Source organism: Convolutriloba macropyga, chromosome 2 (genome assembly GCF_964194025.1).
Source record: "Convolutriloba macropyga chromosome 2, txConMacr16.3, whole genome shotgun sequence".
Lineage (NCBI taxonomy): Eukaryota > Metazoa > Xenacoelomorpha > Acoela > Convolutidae > Convolutriloba > Convolutriloba macropyga.
In genome coordinates, this window is record NC_134469.1 from 51,479,713 (window position 1) to 51,499,508 (window position 19,796).

Genomic DNA, 19,796 nt, shown 5'->3' on the forward strand with positions numbered 1-19,796 from the left:
CCATCAAATTAAGAAGATAGAAACTCATATTTTGGTTTTAGAAAATGATGCATGAATAAAAATATATTTTTAAACACAAACCGATAAACAATTTAAATAATACAGCGTTAAGAGACCAATTAGACCTGTCACATATTTGAGTGAAGCACAAATCAAACAGCAAAAAACCAGAAACATTAATAGCAAAAAATGCAAAATAGCACAAAAACCGCTAACAATTTTTTTGCTTCTCTAGAAAAAGAACAAGGCCTGCCGGCGACACTAAACAAAGAACAATGCCGTATTAGAAAACCAATGCAACCTGCCATTAGAAAAAACTACAAGAAAAGACAAACAACAAAATCAAATGACAGCAAAAATTATTTATTCAGACCAAAACTCGATGTCTGTTTTTTAAAACACACCTGATATCACAGTGAAAATAACATCAGTTAAAACTACAACTAAAAAAATCAATTTATGTTCCACCAGAAAATTATGGGACCTGTCCTTAAAGAGATTAGGTATAAGGTAGACAAAACAACAAAGACAAAGTAAAAAACGGTCACTTTTTTTGAAAACAGTTATTTTCGAACTTAGGAAAGCCCTTAGCTATCAACTGAAACCAATAAATAGTTTAATTAGTATCTCACAGAGATGTAATTGAGACCTGTAATTTTCCACAATATATCACTCGAGAAAACGAATTTGCAGCCGTTAACACCATAATGTATACACTGAAAACATTAGATATGTTCAACTGCGACTTATTCGTCAACATTAATGCGATAAATGACCAGACGTTAATGCGATAACGTGACAATAAAGCAAAAACAACCTGAAACATCAAACGGAAAAATAAATAATTAAATAATTAATTTATACAGCAAAAAATTAAATAATGTCGCAATGGACACTAACTTAAATTTTACTAAGAAAATGATTTGACCTCTTTTTGCTAAGACTAAGCTAAAACTTGACAAAAATAAGAAAAAGGTGGCAGAGCTCAAAAATCCTTCGTCTTTTTCTTAAAAAATTCTAGTAGTGATAGCAACTAATATCTTTCAACTAATAATTTTTAGAAAAGTTAACTCCTTAGAAGCCAATTTCACCTGTGATTGTTGGGACTTAGTCATAAGATTACAAAAACAACGAATACAGGCAAAACTCAGAATTTCAAACATTAAATTGTTGAAGCCACAAAAACCATTAGCATTTTCAATAAAACTAATTTACATGGTCATTGGCCCTCATTTACAGGTATACGGAATCTAACAAAAAGCCTGAATTTCACCTTAAATATAAAGAACGCGGAAAAGAAAGTGCCCCATTGCAATCAGAAGGGTTTTTGAGTTTTGAAAATACATGGTTAAACGAAAACTAGCCTTGCAATTGCTGCTCTTCCACTAATGAACCGCAATTCTTCCAAAGGTTAGATAATTTTACAAAAATTCATATAACAATGATAATTGGTCGAATTTTGGAAAATTATCAAGTTAAATTAGGGAAAAGCGATCAAGTTTTAATTCCAGAACACTCTCAAAATAAACGGAAATAAAAACGGACCGGTTTGAAATTTGGGAAGCTTATAACGGCAGTTTTTGTGTCTATCTTCAGCAACTTAAACAAAGTGTTCTGAAGAAGCTTATTTGGTGCCACATTTGGCAAAAAAAAGCTGTATTTTAAACTTTTAGCCCGAATTTTAGTTAGACTAATTTCAAGGCATGGGCAGCAAAATTCTTACGTACAATTTCAACGTACAATTTCAATGTTTACAGGAATCATAATCTGGGCGTCGCTATACTTTGTTGCACAACTTAAAATCAGAATATTTCACAATCAACCAAAGCACAAACTAATTCCTGAAACGCCTCAACTTTATCTGTACAGAAATTTCGCCAATTCAGCTTACTTGAAAGTATTTGCTAATTCAAGTACAAATTTTCCAATTCGAAAATCCTGTTTCAAGATTGACCTTACTTTGGCGAGCATTCTCAATATTGCCATTATCTCCTTCAAAAATTAAATTATCAAATATACCCTAAGAAATATTTCAAGGGATTTTTTAGGACTAGATGCAATCAAAAGGAATCATAAGACTCAAATATTTAAGAATCCCATTGTGCTCAATTCCACAGCATGTCATTAGCCGTTATCATTCGACAGGTTTGTGACCACATATGTCATGTAAAGGAACCAAGTTCCTTTATATTTTATCTCCCCCCAGACCCTCATTTTCCTCCCCCCACCTACACTTTCGTCCTCCAAAACCCTTTCATTTCATGATTTTCATTCCCCCAACCTATTTTCGTTGAAGCTTTTTATATGTTGATTTTATTGAAGAAGTCAGAAGTGGTTGACGTTCACTTTCAATATTATTTATAGTAAGGGATTTCCCGTTTTTGACCATAACTTGTGTGCCAATGGCGCGAATTATGATGTATTTATAGAGCTTGATTTGCTACCATAGTCGCGACTTTCAGAAATACAAATATTAATGAAAAGTTGTCTTGGTATGCAAGACTTAGGCCGAAGAGCATAAACATTTCTGGCGTATCCTAGGGTCAAAAAAGGACCTTTGAAACTTGCTCGACGCAGACTGGCGAATTTTTGATTTTATAGGGGGGAACTTAGACATTTGACACTTAGCACATTTTAAACTCTGGTTTTGATAACTTCACACTTTTTAATCAAAAACATCACAATCACAAATGATCCAACTGATTTTTAATCTGGCCCTAGAAGTGAAGACTGAGATGAGAGTTCTCCTGAAAAGGATGCTTGCGTGGGATGCCTATTCACGACAGATGGGCTGGTCTTGCTTGCGGGTTTGAATGTCTTCATTTCAAAGGCTGGATTTTAATAGGCGACTAGTTATCGTTGGATCAATATAGTATCTTTCCGCATTAGTTTTGAAAGGAGTAGGTCCTCCTCTAGGTGAAATTTAAAGCACCACCAACACACACATTAACTTAGGATTAGTTGCAAGGCCTGGTATGCCCTTGCTACCTTAAGGTTTATAGGAACGTGAAGCTATCCCCCCACCAGTGTCAGTAGACACACACAATAGTCGAAAGTTAACCACCACAGGTTAGGGTTCCTTCTGTCTCGCTCGAGAATCAAATAGGCAACCAGACAAACACCTAATTTATCTAAGTTTGTAGGAATTTCACTGATTAGTGGAAAAGTTTAACTCTATGCAACTTCTGATTAGCATCATATCTGTATCAAACATCACTTAGTGATAGCGACAAGCATAAACATAGCAATCCAACATTAAACAAAAGCATTAGCTAAGCACAGTAAGCAACAGCCTCATTTAAATAATAGGTTTAACATAGCAAAAACTAGAATAGGGCTGTTACAAGGAAACATAGTGCAGTAACAGTGCAGTATAAACTTTGTAAAATAAGAAAAGTCTTGTAACACAATCAACATGCCAAACAAGTCCAAAGCATCATCAACAGCAAAGAACAGCCTCAAGCAACAACTTCAGCTGAAAGTGATAGAGTGGAACGCAGTAAAAGACCTCTTCGAAGAACAAAGCAATAGTAACGAAGGTCTAAGCATACTACGTGAAACTTTGGAACTTTTGAGGTCTCAAAAAGAGCAGTTGGACAGAAGTTGCAGTGAACTCATGAAGCTACAGCTAACAAGTGAAGAGTTGACAACACTTGCTAATGAATCTGCTGAAAGAAACATAACCATGCTGAAATGCAAACAGAGAGCAAAAGCACACAGAACGGATGCAAGTGACACTGAATCTGCTTTCAACACATCAGCAGCGCCTTCCCCTAATCTACTGAGAAAACAGTACCCTTTACGCAATAGAGCAATGAAACAAATGAAACATCAGTTGGCAAGCCGCAACAATCAGGAAACAAACAAAGCCGACTCGTCCGACTCAGAAGACCCTGATAATTCTCAACCCGTTTTTAACATTGAAGAGAGAGGAAGGAACAGAGAATTTCTCACAGGGGCCTTGAGAATAGATGAGGGCTGGCAAAATTCAATTCGATCGAGAGAAGAGAACCATGTTCGAGGACAGAACCAACATGAGAGTGAGGATAGAGCTGGGCATTTGCAACAACCACTTTCTTTTCACATCAATAGCCAAGCTGGTCCTACCATGAACCATAGGTACACACCACAAAATCAACAACCACTGAACAGTTGTACCGGGCATGAAGTACACTATTACAACGGCTCTAACAACAACCTATACAATGGCTTTCCGAGTTTCCCGAGTTCTCCACCAGACTGGATGCAACACCAGGCACTGATGATACAGAACACAATGAGTTTGCCCAAGATATCAATTGATAATTTCACAGGTGATCCTTTGAAATGGCACCAGTGGTTCAGCTTCTTCAAAGCGACCATTCACAACAACAGTGGCCACTCAGACGCTCAAAAAATGACATACCTCCAAAACTCTGTAACACATAAGGCAAGAGATTCCATAAGTGGATACTCATACAATGGGGACTACTACCATGAAGCTATCGCTGAACTGACCAGAAAGTTTGGCAAACCACAGCATATTGACGCTGCATACCTAGATCAATTGGAGAAGTGGCCGAAACCCAGACTGGACGAACCAAACACTTTTGTGAGCTTTTCATCCTTCTTGAGGAGACTGGTACAAACATTCAGGCTTCACAACTTTGAAGCTGACCTCAAGTCTTCAGCCGTCCTGAGAATGGCCAGAGACAAACTGAACGCTACCATGATAATCAGATGGAATCAACACACAAGAAGCCAAGCCTTGCTGCAACCTAACCTTACCCACTTTGCTGATTGGATTGACTCCTACGCAGAGGCGTGTGAGGACATCTCCCCACAACGGAACCAGAGAACCAGAGTGAACAGTTCTTCTAGAAGGGGGCCACCAGATGTGTCATGTCAACTCTGCTCACAAAACCACAACCTTGGTCGATGTCCCGAATACTTGGAAAAAACAGTGTATGACCGACAGTGTTGTGTGAGAAGGTTCAATCTCACTGTCTAAGAGGTCCTAACTGTCTAAGAGGTCATGAAAAGGGTCTCTGTCAATCAAAAACAAGGTGCCTTGTGGACAGATGCAATGGTTTCCATCACTCAACACTCCATAGGACAGATGCAAGGCAGATGCAACAATATGCACAACCAAATGGGAACTGGAACCAAAACTCACAAAATAACTTCAGACCCCAAACCAACCAAAACCAGTCAAACTATGGACGTAACTTTAACAATGAAAACCAAAGGCAGCAGACGAGTTCAAACTACAACCAACAGAGTGGAACTCAAAACAGACATGGTGGATCTAACAGCAGTACTTCACACAGGGGCAACTGGAACAAAAATGGTTTTCACCCTCAGCCGATGAACACGCAGAACGACAACAACAGACAGCAGAGTAGCAATCAACGCACTGTGGCTCAGCAGCAGGCAACTACTCCGCAACAAAACTACACCTGCAGCAACCAGCAGGAGACTTCTTGGATCAGACCGCAGATTCAGTTGCAGGCAATACCAGTAACACTTTTCAACAGAGATCTTTGCATTGAAACCTACGCATTGCTGGACAGTGGCAGTGACAATACTCAAATAACACAGAAGGTTGCTGATGCACTTCAAGTTCAACAACCAAAAGACATAACCCTACCACTAGCTTCACTTCATGGTGAACACTCAGTCAAAACAGCAGATGTCATGATCGGCATAGGAGCTTTGTACAGCAGTTGTCCTGTGATCAGAATCCCTGTGTACGCAACAGCAATGGACGAGTTTCGCATGCCAAGAGTTCAAATTGAAATGTTGAATGAGATCTGCAGAGACCATTCTCACCTCCAGAGCATAAGATTTCCAACAATCAGGGACAACCGGATCGGAATACTGATTGGAGCAGACGCATTCACAGCAACAGTTCCCAGACAGTTCACAACGGGACCCACTGGCACAACATACGGAGTCAACACTCTGCTTGGCTGGACACTGACAGGGCCCATTCCTCAGAGGTACACACAGAAGAGGGTCGGACAGTCAAACAGAACAAACATAACACTTTTCAATCATATCAAGAGACGGCAAGACGATCCAGATGAAGATCTTCTCCAGCTCTTCTGGACAATTGAAGGAGTGAACTTCAATCAGTGTTCTGCAAAGGGACAGTCTTCAGATGACAAGGAGGCGGTTTCCATCCTCAATGATACCATAGGACACATTGGTGACAGATACCAGATTGGACTTCCATGGAAGAAAGACATCACACTACCTAACAACTACTTCATGGCCAAAGTTCAGTGGCAAGCTCTGCAGCAGAGGTTGGAGAGGGACACAAACTTGAGAGACCGCTATGAGGAAACAATCAAAAAAGGTTTGGATAAAAACTACATCACAACTGCAGACCCCAGTTGCAGACACTCTGTCTGGTACCTTCCCCATCACCCAGTGATCAACAAACAGAAACCAGACAAAATCCGCAGAGTCACAAACGCTGCTTCCAAATATAAGGGACTCTCACTCAATGATGCATTGCTGACAGGGCCGGATCTACTCTGCAACCTGCATGGCCTTCTTCTCCGCTTCAGACAGTACTCAGTGGCAATCACAGCGGACATCGAGGCAATGTTCATGCAGATTGGCATCCAACCAAAAGACCAAGACTATCTCCGTTTTCTCTGGACAGAGGATGGCAATGAAAAGATCTTCAAATACAATCGACTCATTTTTGAAGCCACATGCTCACCTTCTTGTGCGATATTTGTTCTGCAGAAGTGTGCAAATGACCACAAACAAGAACATCCAGAGGCCTACACATCAATCATGCAGCAGTTCTACATGGATGATTTCATGCAGACCTACCCTTCTGAAGAGGAGGCCCGCAGAAGTGCAGAGGAGATCAAAACTGTTTTACATACAGGAGGATTCAATCTGACGAAGTTCTTGAGCAACAGACCAGCCGCATTAGAAAACCTACTGGAAGAAGACAAGGCGGAAATGAAAGCCCAAAGAATCCTTGGTCAGACGTGGGACCCCAAAACTGACAAGTTGATGTTTGCAAAACCGAAGTTTCTCTACACAGGACAACAGATGACCCAAAGAAAGGTTCTCTCAATGGCAGCTTCTCTGTTCGATCCAATCGGACTGATATCACCCTTTGCCATCAGAATTAGATGCAGCCTCCAAAGAATCATTAAAGAGGGAAGAAACTGGGATCAACCTGTGTCAGAATGCTACCATCAGGAACTACAGGAGTGGATGGATGAGTTCGACAACATGACTCCAATTGAAATTCCCAGATGCTTGATTCCCAACACCAATGGAACCCATTAACTTCACACGTTCACTGATGCCTCAATGAGTGCAATTGCTGCCATAGTTTATGTGAGGACAACGAACGCCGATGGATCTTCCACATCCCGCTTGGCTCTGCTTGGCTGGACACTGACAGGGCCCATTCCTCAGAGGTACACACAGAAGAGGGTCGGACAGTCAAACAGAACAAACATAACACTTTTCAATCATATCAAGAGACGGCAAGACGATCCAGATGAAGATCTTCTCCAGCTCTTCTGGACAATTGAAGGAGTGAACTTCAATCAGTGTTCTGCAAAGGGACAGTCTTCAGATGACAAGGAGGCGGTTTCCATCCTCAATGATACCATAGGACACATTGGTGACAGATACCAGATTGGACTTCCATGGAAGAAAGACATCACACTACCTAACAACTACTTCATGGCCAAAGTTCAGTGGCAAGCTCTGCAGCAGAGGTTGGAGAGGGACACAAACTTGAGAGACCGCTATGAGGAAACAATCAAAAAAGATTTGGATAAAAACTACATCACAACTGCAGACCCCAGTTGCAGACACTCTGTCTGGTACCTTCCCCATCACCCAGTGATCAACAAACAGAAACCAGACAAAATCCGCAGAGTCACAAACGCTGCTTCCAAATATAAGGGACTCTCACTCAATGATGCATTGCTGACAGGGCCGGATCTACTCTGCAACCTGCATGGCCTTCTTCTCCGCTTCAGACAGTACTCAGTGGCAATCACAGCGGACATCGAGGCAATGTTCATGCAGATTGGCATCCAACCAAAAGACCAAGACTATCTCCGTTTTCTCTGGACAGAGGATGGCAATGAAAAGATCTTCAAATACAATCGACTCATTTTTGGAGCCACATGCTCACCTTCTTGTGCGATATTTGTTCTGCAGAAGTGTGCAAATGACCACAAACAAGAACATCCAGAGGCCTACACATCAATCATGCAGCAGTTCTACATGGATGATTTCATGCAGACCTACCCTTCTGAAGAGGAGGCCCGCAGAAGTGCAGAGGAGATCAAAACTGTTTTACATACAGGAGGATTCAATCTGACGAAGTTCTTGAGCAACAGACCAGCCGCATTAGAAAACCTACTGGAAGAAGACAAGGCGGAAATGAAAGCCCAAAGAATCCTTGGTCAGACGTGGGACCCCAAAACTGACAAGTTGATGTTTGCAAAACCGAAGTTTCTCTACACAGGACAACAGATGACCCAAAGAAAGGTTCTCTCAATGGCGGCTTCTCTGTTCGATCCAATCGGACTGATATCACCCTTTGCCATCAGAATTAGATGCAGCCTCCAAAGAATCATTAAAGAGGGAAGAAACTGGGATCAACCTGTGTCAGAATGCTACCATCAGGAACTACAGGAGTGGATGGATGAGTTCGACAACATGACTCCAATTTAAATTCCCAGATGCTTGATTCCCAACACCAATGGAACCCATCAACTTCACACGTTCACTGATGCCTCAATGAGTGCAATTGCTGCCATAGTTTATGTGAGGACAACGAACGCCGATGGATCTTCCACATCCCGATATGTGATCAGTAAAACAAAAGTGGCACCGATCAAGCAGTTGAGCATTCCAAAACTGGAGTTGGAAGCTGCAACACTTGGAGCAGAGCTAGCTGGGTTCTGTGAGAGCGAGATGACAACTACAATAAGTTCAAAACACTTTTGGACAGACAGCACCGCAACACTTGGTTGGATCCAATCCAAGCAAAGACAGAAAATGTACATTGCCAACAGATTAACCAAAATTCACGAGAATTCCAACCAAGAGAATTGGAGACACATCCCTGGAAAGATGAATCCCGCTGACCATGGAACACGAGGCCTCACCCCATCAGACATACCAAAGCTGTGGCTCCAACCACCGGACTTTCTGAGCAAACCTCAAGACTCTTGGAATTTTGCCGAGGACAGTGATCCCCACATATGCGCCACACAAGCGACACAACTTCAGACGCCGGTCATTGAGGTTGACAAATTTTCAACATGGAGTCGACTGCTCAACTCTACTAGAATGGTGTTCCAGGCAATAAGACGCTTCAGGGCAAAAGTTCGAACTAGAAGACAAAACGAATCACCTGAGACATCCAACACTAACACTTTTGCATCAGATGAGAACAGGGCAAGGAACTACCTCATCAGAATGTCCCAAAACGAGTTGTTCTCAGGAACAATTTCTGCACTGTTGAAGGGAAGCAATCTTGAGAAAGGAGACAAGCTGATGCCCTTCACACCCTTTCTAGATGAAGACGGACTCTTGAGGGTAGGAGGAAGACTCAACAAGGCACCTCTAACCTACAATGCAAAACATCCGCTTCTTCTCCATAGCAGGAGCAAAATTGCAAGACTGTTGATTGAAAAGGCGCACCATGACTGTGGCCATCAGGGTGTGGAACATGTGAAGGCTCACCTGCAACAGACTTTCTTGATGATTGGATTGAGAAAAGTGCTGCGAAGTCTGGGGAAATACTGTTTCATTTGCAGACGATGGAGGGCAGACAATGTGAGACCCAAGATGGCCGATCTTCTTGAATTCAGATTTCCAGATGCAAACAAGCAGTACCCTTTCATCAACACAGGAATGGACATGTTTGGACCTTTCTACATTGAGGACAAGAGAGAGGGCACCCAGATGCACTACGTCTGCTTGTTCACATGCCTGGTCACCAGAGCTGTCCACCTAGAAGTATGCCATGACCTCTCAACTGATTGTCTACTCATGACAATCCGCAGATTTGTCTCGCGACGTGGATACCCTGACCTCATTGTGAGTGACAATGGCAAAAACTTCATTGGAGCCAACCAAGCAATGAAGTTAAAGTTCCAGAGAAGCTACAAGCCAGATAATGAGTACATCAGACTGCAATTGGCTCAACAGAACATTCAGTGGACTTTCAACCCTCCATTGGCACCACACTTCGGAGGAGTCTGGGAGAGGCTGATACAGACCGCGAAGAGGAGTCTACTAATAGTGCTGGGCAGTCGGAAACTAACACTCTCAGTTTTTCAGACAGTTGTGGCAGAGGCCGAGGCAATTTTGAACTCCCGGCCATTAACTCATGTGGGCTGCAGCATCTCAGATGAGGGACCACTTACTCCGAATCACTTCCTCCTTCGCCGACCTCACATGTGTTTGAAACCTCTTGTGAACAGCAACCAGCGGTTCTCCACTAAGGACTTCAAGTTGACGCAGACACTACTTGATCACTACTGGAGCAGGTTGCTGAAGGAATATGTTCCTGAGCTCAACAAGAGAACGAAGTGGCAAAGATCACATGATGAGCTGGATGAAGGTGACATTGTGTGGGTGCTCAAGGAGGCTGCATCTGGCCTCTTGGGAAGATTGTGAAAGCACGCAGAGGTTCAGACGGGATAGCCAGGAGTTTCGACATCCAGACGGCTACAGGAATGGTACAAAGACCAGCAGTAACCCTAAGCCGTGTGTTCCCACAATCGTCAGGTGCGCCGGAGGGTCACTGAAACAAGTTCATCGAAACACACACACACACACACACACTCACACACACACACACAAAACTCAATGTCGGAATGAAAACTTTTTGCTTTATTGTGTTTACATTTTCATATCAAATGCTTGCTGTTGTTGCCGGGAGTGTAAAGGAACCAAGTTCCTTTATATTTTATCTCCCCCCACACCCTCATTTTCCTCCCCCCACCTACACTTTCGTCCTCCAAAACCCTTTCATTTCATGATTTTCATTCCCCCAACCTATTTTCGTTGAAGCTTTTTATATGTTGATTTTATTGAAGAAGTCAGAAGTGGTTGACGTTCACTTTCAATATTATTTATAGTAAGGGATTTCCCGTTTTTGACCATAACTTGTGTGCCAATGGCGCGAATTATGATGTATTTATAGAGCTTGATTTGCTACCATAGTCGCGACTTTCAGAAAAACAAATATTAATGAAAAGTTGTCTTGGTATGCAAGACTTAGGCCGAAGAGCATAAACATGTCATAACTGCCAGTTTTAACGGCTCGCTGACGCACTTAAGTGACCAATTACACAGTGACGTCAAAGATTTGGGGCAACTTAGTTAATCAGAAAATGCAATAAATAGGGGTTGAACAATTGATTTTTTAACACTTATTTTTTTTTTGCTTCAAAACTAGATGCGCTCAAAAACCTGCTGTAACATTTGGTCCCCAAAAAAAAAGATTTGTCATTTTCAGAGGAACTGTTAACATTTTCCTTTATTAAATATTGTTCCAAAACCAGCAAAACGTTCTGTGCTTTTTGTGCTTTTACTTTTGAACTATAGAGAAGCGTTTTGTGGTAAGTATTCGCGTGTATCTTCAGGAAGCGCGTGGAAATCAAAAGTTACCTTTTTCCACTGTCAGCCGATTTTTAAAATTTTCCACCGATTAAGAGAAAGTTAACAAAGTACAAAAATTTTAACCAAATTTAACCAGGAAAACGAAGATTTAATGAAAATCACTAAAGAAACCCAAACTTATCAATTTCTTTTCCGAGTAGTAATCAAAATTTAAAATTTGAAGTCATCGGACATTTCAATTCTTCTGAATAAAAAAATGGCTTTAATAAATTAGCAAAGGATTACTTTCCCCCAAAATCAATTGCAGGCACTCGTGAAAAATATAGCTGTCCTAACTCTTAAACAAAACATAAGACGACCAGCGTCGGACAAATTTCTCTCGAAAGATTGCAGAGGCAAATAATTTAGAAGAGGAAAAGACTAGACATTTTTATAGAGCAAAAACTTCTGAATGGAGAGTGGTTCGAACCCGCGACCACTCAGATGTTAGTCGCTGAAATTAATCAGCACTCTGCAGGGCTATGTAGATTACCGCTCACAGTCTGTTTCACTTTAGCAACAGATTTAACTTCTTAAGTCAAGCAATTCAAATCACACACGAAAAACCAAGAGAAGCGTGAAGTTTCTTGGCTAGCAGTCTGAATTTTGTAATTATCTCCTTCGGAGATGTATATGAGTGAGAAATTAAACTATCGAATATACCCTAAATTTTTTTTGATTTATAGAACCAGATGCAATAGAAAACAATCAAGTTTAAGACTAAACTAATCATGAATCCTATTGTGCTCAATTCCTGAGCATGTCATCAGCCGGTATCAGTTGAAAGTTGTGATAGGAAAACTCATGTCAGTTTTAACGGTTTGCTAACGCATTTAAGTGACCATCTACGCACAGAATTCAAAGATAAGTGCAACAAAAAAACACAATAAATAGAGCAAGAACAAATGATAGTTTTTGCAATTTAATTTTTTTTTGCTTCAAAGCTAGATGCACGCAAAAAAACTGCTGTAGCATTTGGGACTCCAAATGAAAATGTCATTTTTGGAGGAACTGTTATGGTTTCCCCTAAGTAAAAATTGTTCCAAACTGAGCACAAAGTGAAATTCAATGTTCTGTGCTTTTTTGGCTTCACTTTTTGACAATGAAGAAATGTTTAATACTAAGTATTCGCAGGTACCTTTGAGAAGCGCCTTAAAAGCAGAATGGAATAATCACGTTTTTTAATTTGATAGTAAAAAATATTTGAATTAGTAGGCCGATTTCAACAAAGTACAAATTGCGGTACTAAACGTATCCAGGAAAGCGCAACTTAGTTGAAGTTCAATGATGGAACTCAAAATACTGAACATTTTTTCCCAGTAATCATCAAATATTTAAATTCACAATTATCAGATATTTTAGTTTCCGAATAAAAATTATTAGCAAAAAGAATTCCTTTCCCGAAATCTACGGTACGCACTCTTGGAACAATTTGGCTGGCATATTTCTAATTTAAATGTAGCCGTTTTATTAAGATAAGCTGACTATCGTCGGCCAAAATTCTAGCAAAAGCCTGTCGAGGCAAACAATCCAGAAAGAGCGTACGTTAGAAATTATTATGGTGCAATGATTTCTGAATGGGGAAGGGTTCGAACCCGCAACTTTTCGGACGAGAGTCGCAAAATTAATCTCTACCCTACAGGGCTATGTACGGTCATCACTCACTAGCGGCTTACTTCAGCAACCCACCTAAATTCGAATGCAAGCAAATCCAATCACACATAAATTCAAAAAGTCAAGCGTGAAAAATTTACCCGCGGAATGCAATCAAATGAATTTTTTAGAAGAAAACCGTCAAGCAGAAGTTTTTCATTAAAAAGACAAAAATAGAACAAAGTGTGAAAATATTTCAGTCATTGAAACTGCATACTACTTGCCTTAAAAGAGCAAACAAAAGTTCACAAAATAGTTTATCAAAAGAAAAGTTTACAGAAGCTTATAAACGACATAAAAATAATTAAGTGCCGTTCACGAACTTTTTTTTACCTCTAAAGTGAAGAACTTTTTCACTCCTGTGTCAATGACTTAAAATGTGATGACTAAACGAATCAGATGATTTCTGAACTAATTTGATAAAAACCACTCGTAATTTCAATGAAAAAGTATTAATGTAAATAGAAATGGAAGAAACTGAAACTTAAATTACATTAAAATCAAATTCCTTTGAACAAAAATTTCAAATGCATTTTGGCAAAATTGAGCAAATTTTTGTACTTAGAATTCAGTCAATCTTAATACTAGCTAGGTCACATCTTGTTTCGGAGGCACAAATTGAAAGTGAACGTCTTTATTGGTGCTATCTCTCTCTCTCTCTCTCTCTCTCTCTCTCTCTCTCTCTCTCTCTTTAGAATAACCATAATTGTTCCGACCCACTTTAGTGGGGGAGGAACTATATACTCAAATGGTTTTTTGTTGAGACAATTTTGGCCGATCGATATAATCATCGTAGAGAGTTGTGAGTGGTAACATTAAAAATCCCGTCCCACGTAGAATAATAAATAAATAAGATTTTTTCAATTTCCGCTTTTTATACGGAGTTATCGGGGTTCAAAGTTTTGTGAATATTTGACCTAACTCATCTGTTTTCCTTCACATTTTCGGTATTTTTGACCTAATTTTCGTCAATTTTACTAAAATTAGTTCCATTTTTTTGCTGTAGTGTTATTGATTTTATCTCTAAAGATAGAGAAGGGTTGCTGAATTCTTCCATCTGACTGTTTTGACTAGAATTTTTGCTAAATTTTCCACAATTTGATTTTTTCGGGACCAAATTTGCTTTTTTAGCCCACTTATTTTAAATTCGCTAGAAGTAGATACCTCAAAACAGCGGTCAAAATCTTTTTAAGCTGATATACGAGCTAGCTCTACATCCGCTGGCTTTGAGAGTCTTCTGGAATTATTATTCTGCAGATAAAACTCAATTTTGCTATAAAACTCAAGTTTTTTGCAAATTAAAACGCAATAACTATACAAAATGCATTCTATTTTAGATAACCTGAAAAATTTTGTTGAAAAATTTATCTATTTCGCAACCATTTGAGAAAATGAGTATTTTTTACACGTGCAGTAACATCTGGGTTGATCTTGATCTCGCCAGGGATGCTTACGAGAATTTTTTTTTGGACTTTAATGGAGCACGACTTTTTTTTTCAAAATAATTCCGCTGTTTAAGGGTTTTTCATGTAAACTTTTTTTACTCAATGAATGACAGATACTGTTCTAAAAAAATGAGGCCCAACGAGACTATATTACGGTTTCAGAATAAGCTCATGGTTTTTGTGGATCTGACCAACGATTTTCGGAAAATTTTTTTCATGTACTTCTTGAATTTTGCTTTAATTTGTTATCTTTTGTGTACTTAAACGACTTTAATTTGTTATCTTTTGTGTACTTAAACGACTTAAATTCTTTCAGTTGTTATCTATTGTCTGTTTTGACTATAAAAATAATTCTTTTAGGAAATTATCGGTTAATTTTTGAACTTAGCAATTATTTTTTATCATACTTCTCTCAACTTCGGGCGCTGTCTCACAATAAGCAGAAACGAATTTCCTGCGGATTATAAATTAATGTTCGGAATGGTTCTATGTTCAACTAGCGGTCTCTTTCTTTTTAGACTATGCGTTATCAGGTTTTTTAATTTTGAGCATAATTGCATATGTTGTGTTCATTTTGTTTACTTGTCAAATGATCATATTATTGACAATTGCAATTGAAGGAAAGAATAGTAGGGAATTTTCACAGCTTTGAAAAAAGGGTATCACAGCTTTTTGGGCTTAGGCAAAACTAAAATAGATTTTCAATGTTTTTTGTCGTTGTACGCCATATACCTGATAACAATAGTTCTCAATTGCTTCCCCGGGACGTATAACTCAACCTATTTAAAGATTTCAAATTATAGCTGTTTGTTTTAACGACTTTAAAATTGAAATAAGAAAAAAAAATTTAATTGTATACTTTTTGCTCTCATGTACGTAACCATATAACTCGATCTCACTATTTGCAAATGTCTCATTTTCGTTTGTTGATTAATACAATTTTTGAGTTTGGTTATAAGTTGTGACCTATCGCTGCAAACAATAATTTCAATAATTTCACAAAAACTTTTCGAGATTTCTATACTGTTAAATTTTGGGTTTCTTTTTGTTGTCTTCTCCTCGTAGTCCTTATAAGACGGGCTCATTGCAATGAAAATGAAGATAAGTGACAATTTACAGTTCTTGCAGGCGTCATTTTATAACTATAGTGTCTTGAATAGTGTGATCTTTTATAATTGTTTGATGTTTTGGCCTCTTTATATAATTGTTGTTATTTGGTGGGGTCGTAACTTAGTCAGATTATTAACAGACCCAATTGATTTCCTGAGAAATTGCAACTTAATCCATTGCCGTTCGTTGAAATTTTAAGTCTGTTATGACTTTTGAAAATATTTGTTTTCAAAAACATGTTTGGGTTTTTGAGCTTCGTCATTTTTTAAAAAAAAGTTTTTCGGTCAATTTGTAGCTCAGTCTCTGTAAACACAGGTCACAACCCGTTTCCAGTGAAATAAAGTTTGACCTCTATAACGGTTTTAGCTTCAAACATTTGTTTCTGGGATTTCTTACTGCTGCTACTACGAGATTTCATAAAATATTTTAGCTTTTTTTCACAATTTTTTTTTTACATTTTATAGGATTTTTTTCTTTTTAATTTATAACAATAATCGTAGGTTCCATTGGCTTTGAAATTTTGCACAATTGAACATTGGATAATGATATGTCTTAATTACTTCCTCTGGAGATAAAATTGAACATTTTAGGGATTTCAGATGAAATCTAATGACATTAATAACTGAAACCTGGTTTTGAATTTCGCACCTCTTTGCACTTTTTGTCGAACTGTTAACCAGTCGCATTGAGAACAGGTCTCATATTCTTTTTAATGAAGTAAGGTTAAATTGTTTTGTTTAGAATTTATCTGATGCGAGTTTGATTTTGTTATGACTTTATTTATTATAGCCATTGAGTTTTGGTCGTAAATAGTGTTTGTTGTATGATATTTATTATTGTCCTTTCTAGTAGTCCTGTTATCAACGACGTTCATCGGCCCTCTTGGGTGGAATTATGGTATTCCATTGATTGTTTATCGGACGATATGTATGTTGTTGGTTTTCTAACTCTTCATCATTTGGTAGCCAATTAACTCAGAATTGAAGATAAGCGGCGTCGGAACCTTACGTGCGTACGCACATTACCGATCCTCCTTGTTTGTTACATACTTGAAAAAATTGTTTAATACAGTGTCTGTATTTGATCATTCAGGAAAAAAAATACGATCCTTGCAAAAAAACTGTTTTCATACAAGGCGTCTCGCTCCCGCAGTAGAATTAAGTCAGTTATTTCACCGATAAAATATTGGAACATTTCTCGCCGAATTTGTATTAATTTTTATTGCATGGTTTTGTCCACCATTCATCGCGTAATCGCAACCGATTTTGATATCAGTACCACCAAAAAAATTCCCGATATATAGTAACATGGAAATTGTTTTTTTTTAAGTTGATTGCAATCCCTTTTTCAGCTGAAATTTGGACTACGCAAGAGTTTATATAAGCTTGACCCAACAGAAGCCTCATTTAGCTTGATCTTCATGAATCATTGCATTTAATTGAAATTCTGGATGCTACCTTTGTGCCTCGTCGAAACTGATGGGTTGCTTGAATTTTCTATCGTGAGAAAACTTTTTGTTAATTTAAACAGTTGTTCCAAATCTTTGGAATTCGATTTCAATAATTGAAATTTGGTTGCGAACAAGATTTCTAGTGCAGACAGAATACACAGTCATCGCCTTGGTAGTGCAAATGCTGTTAGTATTCAATTCTTGGACTTGATTCAACAGTTTCCTTGTTCCTAAGAACACATTGGCTTTTATTGGGTACGATTTCTAAACTCAACTTCCGATTTTGACTCCTTCAACAGTGAGCGGCGGGCGCCGGCTTACTTTGGACTTCTTTGCTTTGAAATTCCATATCTAGTTCCATTTCAATTTTTATTGGGACACAGAATCGCTGCTACTTACAGTAACATACATTGCTATACTAGCTTAAGTGCATCCGGTTCAATGTCATTTTTGACGCTTCCTCAATTTTTCTGCTGACATTTTATTTAATGCAGTCGAATTTTTGCCTGTGTTCCCCTTTGGGGACCAAAATAGGCCACTAAGTTACCAGCGATCACTAAACCGAGTTGATAACCAACGCGCAAATGGATAATCCGAGATAATGTACGGAACGAAAAAAGATGAGGCAAGATAGATTAAATTTTAATACTAAATTTTCATAAATCAAGTTGAAGAGATAATATCTAGGTATAAAAATACACGCTTCAAAGTTCATGACAGCTCAGTTTACAGTGAGAGAAATCCCCCGTCAACTGGTAGGTGGCATCCATGCACCATAGCCGCCCCTTCGCTCAGGCAAAACAGAACTGGCTTAATAACATCGCTAACCTCCGCGAATTTTCCCAGGGGTATTCGGGCAAGCATCGGCTCACTTTTCACAGGATCAGACCATGCCATTTTTCCCATTTGCGTTAAGACAACAGTTGGGTTAATAGAGACTGTTCGGATTCCTTTGGGACCTAGTTCTAAAGACATAATTCTTGTCAACATATCAACCGCTGCCTTACTGCAACAATATAAAGTATGGTCTTGTAATGGTTTTTGCGACGCCTGACTAGACATATTGACTATCACTCCTTTGATATTGTGGCTAACCATTTTCTTTGCTGATAACTGCGCAACATGAAGGTGAGCTTTCACATTCACATTGAAAACGGAATCGTAATCATTTTCTGATACCTCCAAAAAGGGTCCCACAATTGAAACCCCCGCATTGTTGATCAAATAATGGAATGGATCCAATCTCTCAAAAGCAGATTCGACCTCTTGCCAATTTGAGATGTCTAATTGGACAGTTTGGAGTTGTGTGTCTTCGTATTTCTCTCTTAATTTGTCTAAATCGGATTGGGTGCGGGATATTGCAATTACAAAGCAGCTTTGCTTAATGAGGGCTCCAACTAATCCCTCCCCGATACCTTTGCCCGCTCCCGTGACAACCACTCTCTTCCCACTTAATTCTGGGTAAACTACCTCGTCAACGCTGTCTGTCATTTTAGCACATCTAGAAGGGCTCAAAATAATGGATAAATAACTGGTTAAGTTTTATTCTCAATCAATTTTAGCTTAACCACGCGAACATTATTCGGAATGACTTTCTATACAATTACTCGCGAACCACCACAAGCCATTCAAAACTAGTCATACACTTCTGAAATATAAAATACAACCTCAGCACGTTTAGAAAGGCGGAATCGGTGCAATAGTTCATCGAATTTAGTTGGACACTTCATATTATGTAGATGAGTCACATTTTGGCAAAGTAAATGAATTATTCATAAGGGAACAAAGTTATATTCAGTTCATTTCAAAGTGAATTGAGGACTCATGTGGTGAATTTCAAATTCAATCGCTTATTTTCAAATCGATTGAGACGCAGATGTTCTCGGATAACATGTTAAGCAATTAACTTACAACAGAATCTATTTCAGTTACACACACAGAGATAGAGATGCCTTTAGGGTACCTTTTACATGTAACATAGCAGAATCAACATGTATTTTTTCGAATTTTTGCCATTGTTTAATTTTTCACTTTATGCCTTCCATTGATCGAGAGCAAGTTTTGCACAAATATAAGGGAGAAAAGCAGCAGTGCGCCCATAGTTGAAAAAAAAGCCAAAGGAGAAACAGTACAAATTTAACTGACCTGCATTTAGCAAAAAGCAGACAAAAAATGTCTTTTGTTGTCGTTAACTTCCCGTTTTTAAGACCGAGCCATCTTAATTCAATTTAAATCTGCATGGCCAAAGCGGGAATGGTATACCCAAGCCCTTCCCAGTACCGTTTAATTTTTACTCTACTAATAATCAATTATGGCTTTTATTCAAACCAATACTAAGCCAGAAGAGAAAACGAGTGACGAAAAAGAGGTGCAAGAAAGAACCTCATTAAAAAAATTGTGACTTATTTGTGGTGACGCAGATAAACTACGCAAACGCTGTAATCAAACAAAAACAATTCACCTTTTCATACTCAATTTCCGCCGCT

General features: G+C 38.8%; 4 protein-coding genes across 4 annotated transcripts; 3 read left to right on the forward strand and 1 right to left on the reverse strand.

Annotated features, from left to right (window-relative positions):
- The first annotated feature begins 5,109 nt into the window (after positions 1 to 5,109).
- On the forward strand, positions 5,110 to 7,299 carry LOC142334925 (uncharacterized). Its single transcript, XM_075383253.1, has one exon. The coding sequence runs from the start codon at positions 5,110 to 5,112 to the stop codon at positions 7,297 to 7,299; it is 2,190 nt and encodes a 729-aa protein (XP_075239368.1).
- Positions 7,300 to 7,323: 24 nt separating this feature from the next.
- On the forward strand, positions 7,324 to 8,709 carry LOC142334926 (uncharacterized). The gene has a single exon (XM_075383254.1). It carries the CDS (start codon positions 7,324 to 7,326, stop codon positions 8,707 to 8,709), a length of 1,386 nt encoding a protein of 461 aa, XP_075239369.1.
- Positions 8,710 to 8,775: 66 nt separating this feature from the next.
- LOC142334927 (uncharacterized) lies at positions 8,776 to 10,665 on the forward strand. Its single transcript, XM_075383256.1, has one exon. The coding sequence runs from the start codon at positions 8,776 to 8,778 to the stop codon at positions 10,663 to 10,665; it is 1,890 nt and encodes a 629-aa protein (XP_075239371.1).
- A 7,266-nt stretch (positions 10,666 to 17,931) lies between these two features.
- LOC142358748 (L-xylulose reductase-like) lies at positions 17,932 to 19,167 on the reverse strand. The gene has a single exon (XM_075410308.1). It carries the CDS (start codon positions 18,799 to 18,801, stop codon positions 18,037 to 18,039), a length of 765 nt encoding a protein of 254 aa, XP_075266423.1. The 5' UTR covers positions 18,802 to 19,167; the 3' UTR covers positions 17,932 to 18,036.
- Positions 19,168 to 19,796: the final 629 nt, after the last annotated feature.

Excerpts from the sequence above, each read along its gene's own strand:
- LOC142334925 (XM_075383253.1), top strand. The coding sequence starts at position 5,110 with ATGCAACAATATGCACAACCAAATGGGAACTGGAACCAAAACTCACAA.
- LOC142334927 (XM_075383256.1), top strand. The coding sequence starts at position 8,776 with ATGAGTGCAATTGCTGCCATAGTTTATGTGAGGACAACGAACGCCGAT.
- LOC142358748 (XM_075410308.1), bottom strand. The coding sequence starts at position 18,801 with ATGACAGACAGCGTTGACGAGGTAGTTTACCCAGAATTAAGTGGGAAG.
- LOC142334926 (XM_075383254.1), top strand. The coding sequence starts at position 7,324 with ATGAGTGCAATTGCTGCCATAGTTTATGTGAGGACAACGAACGCCGAT.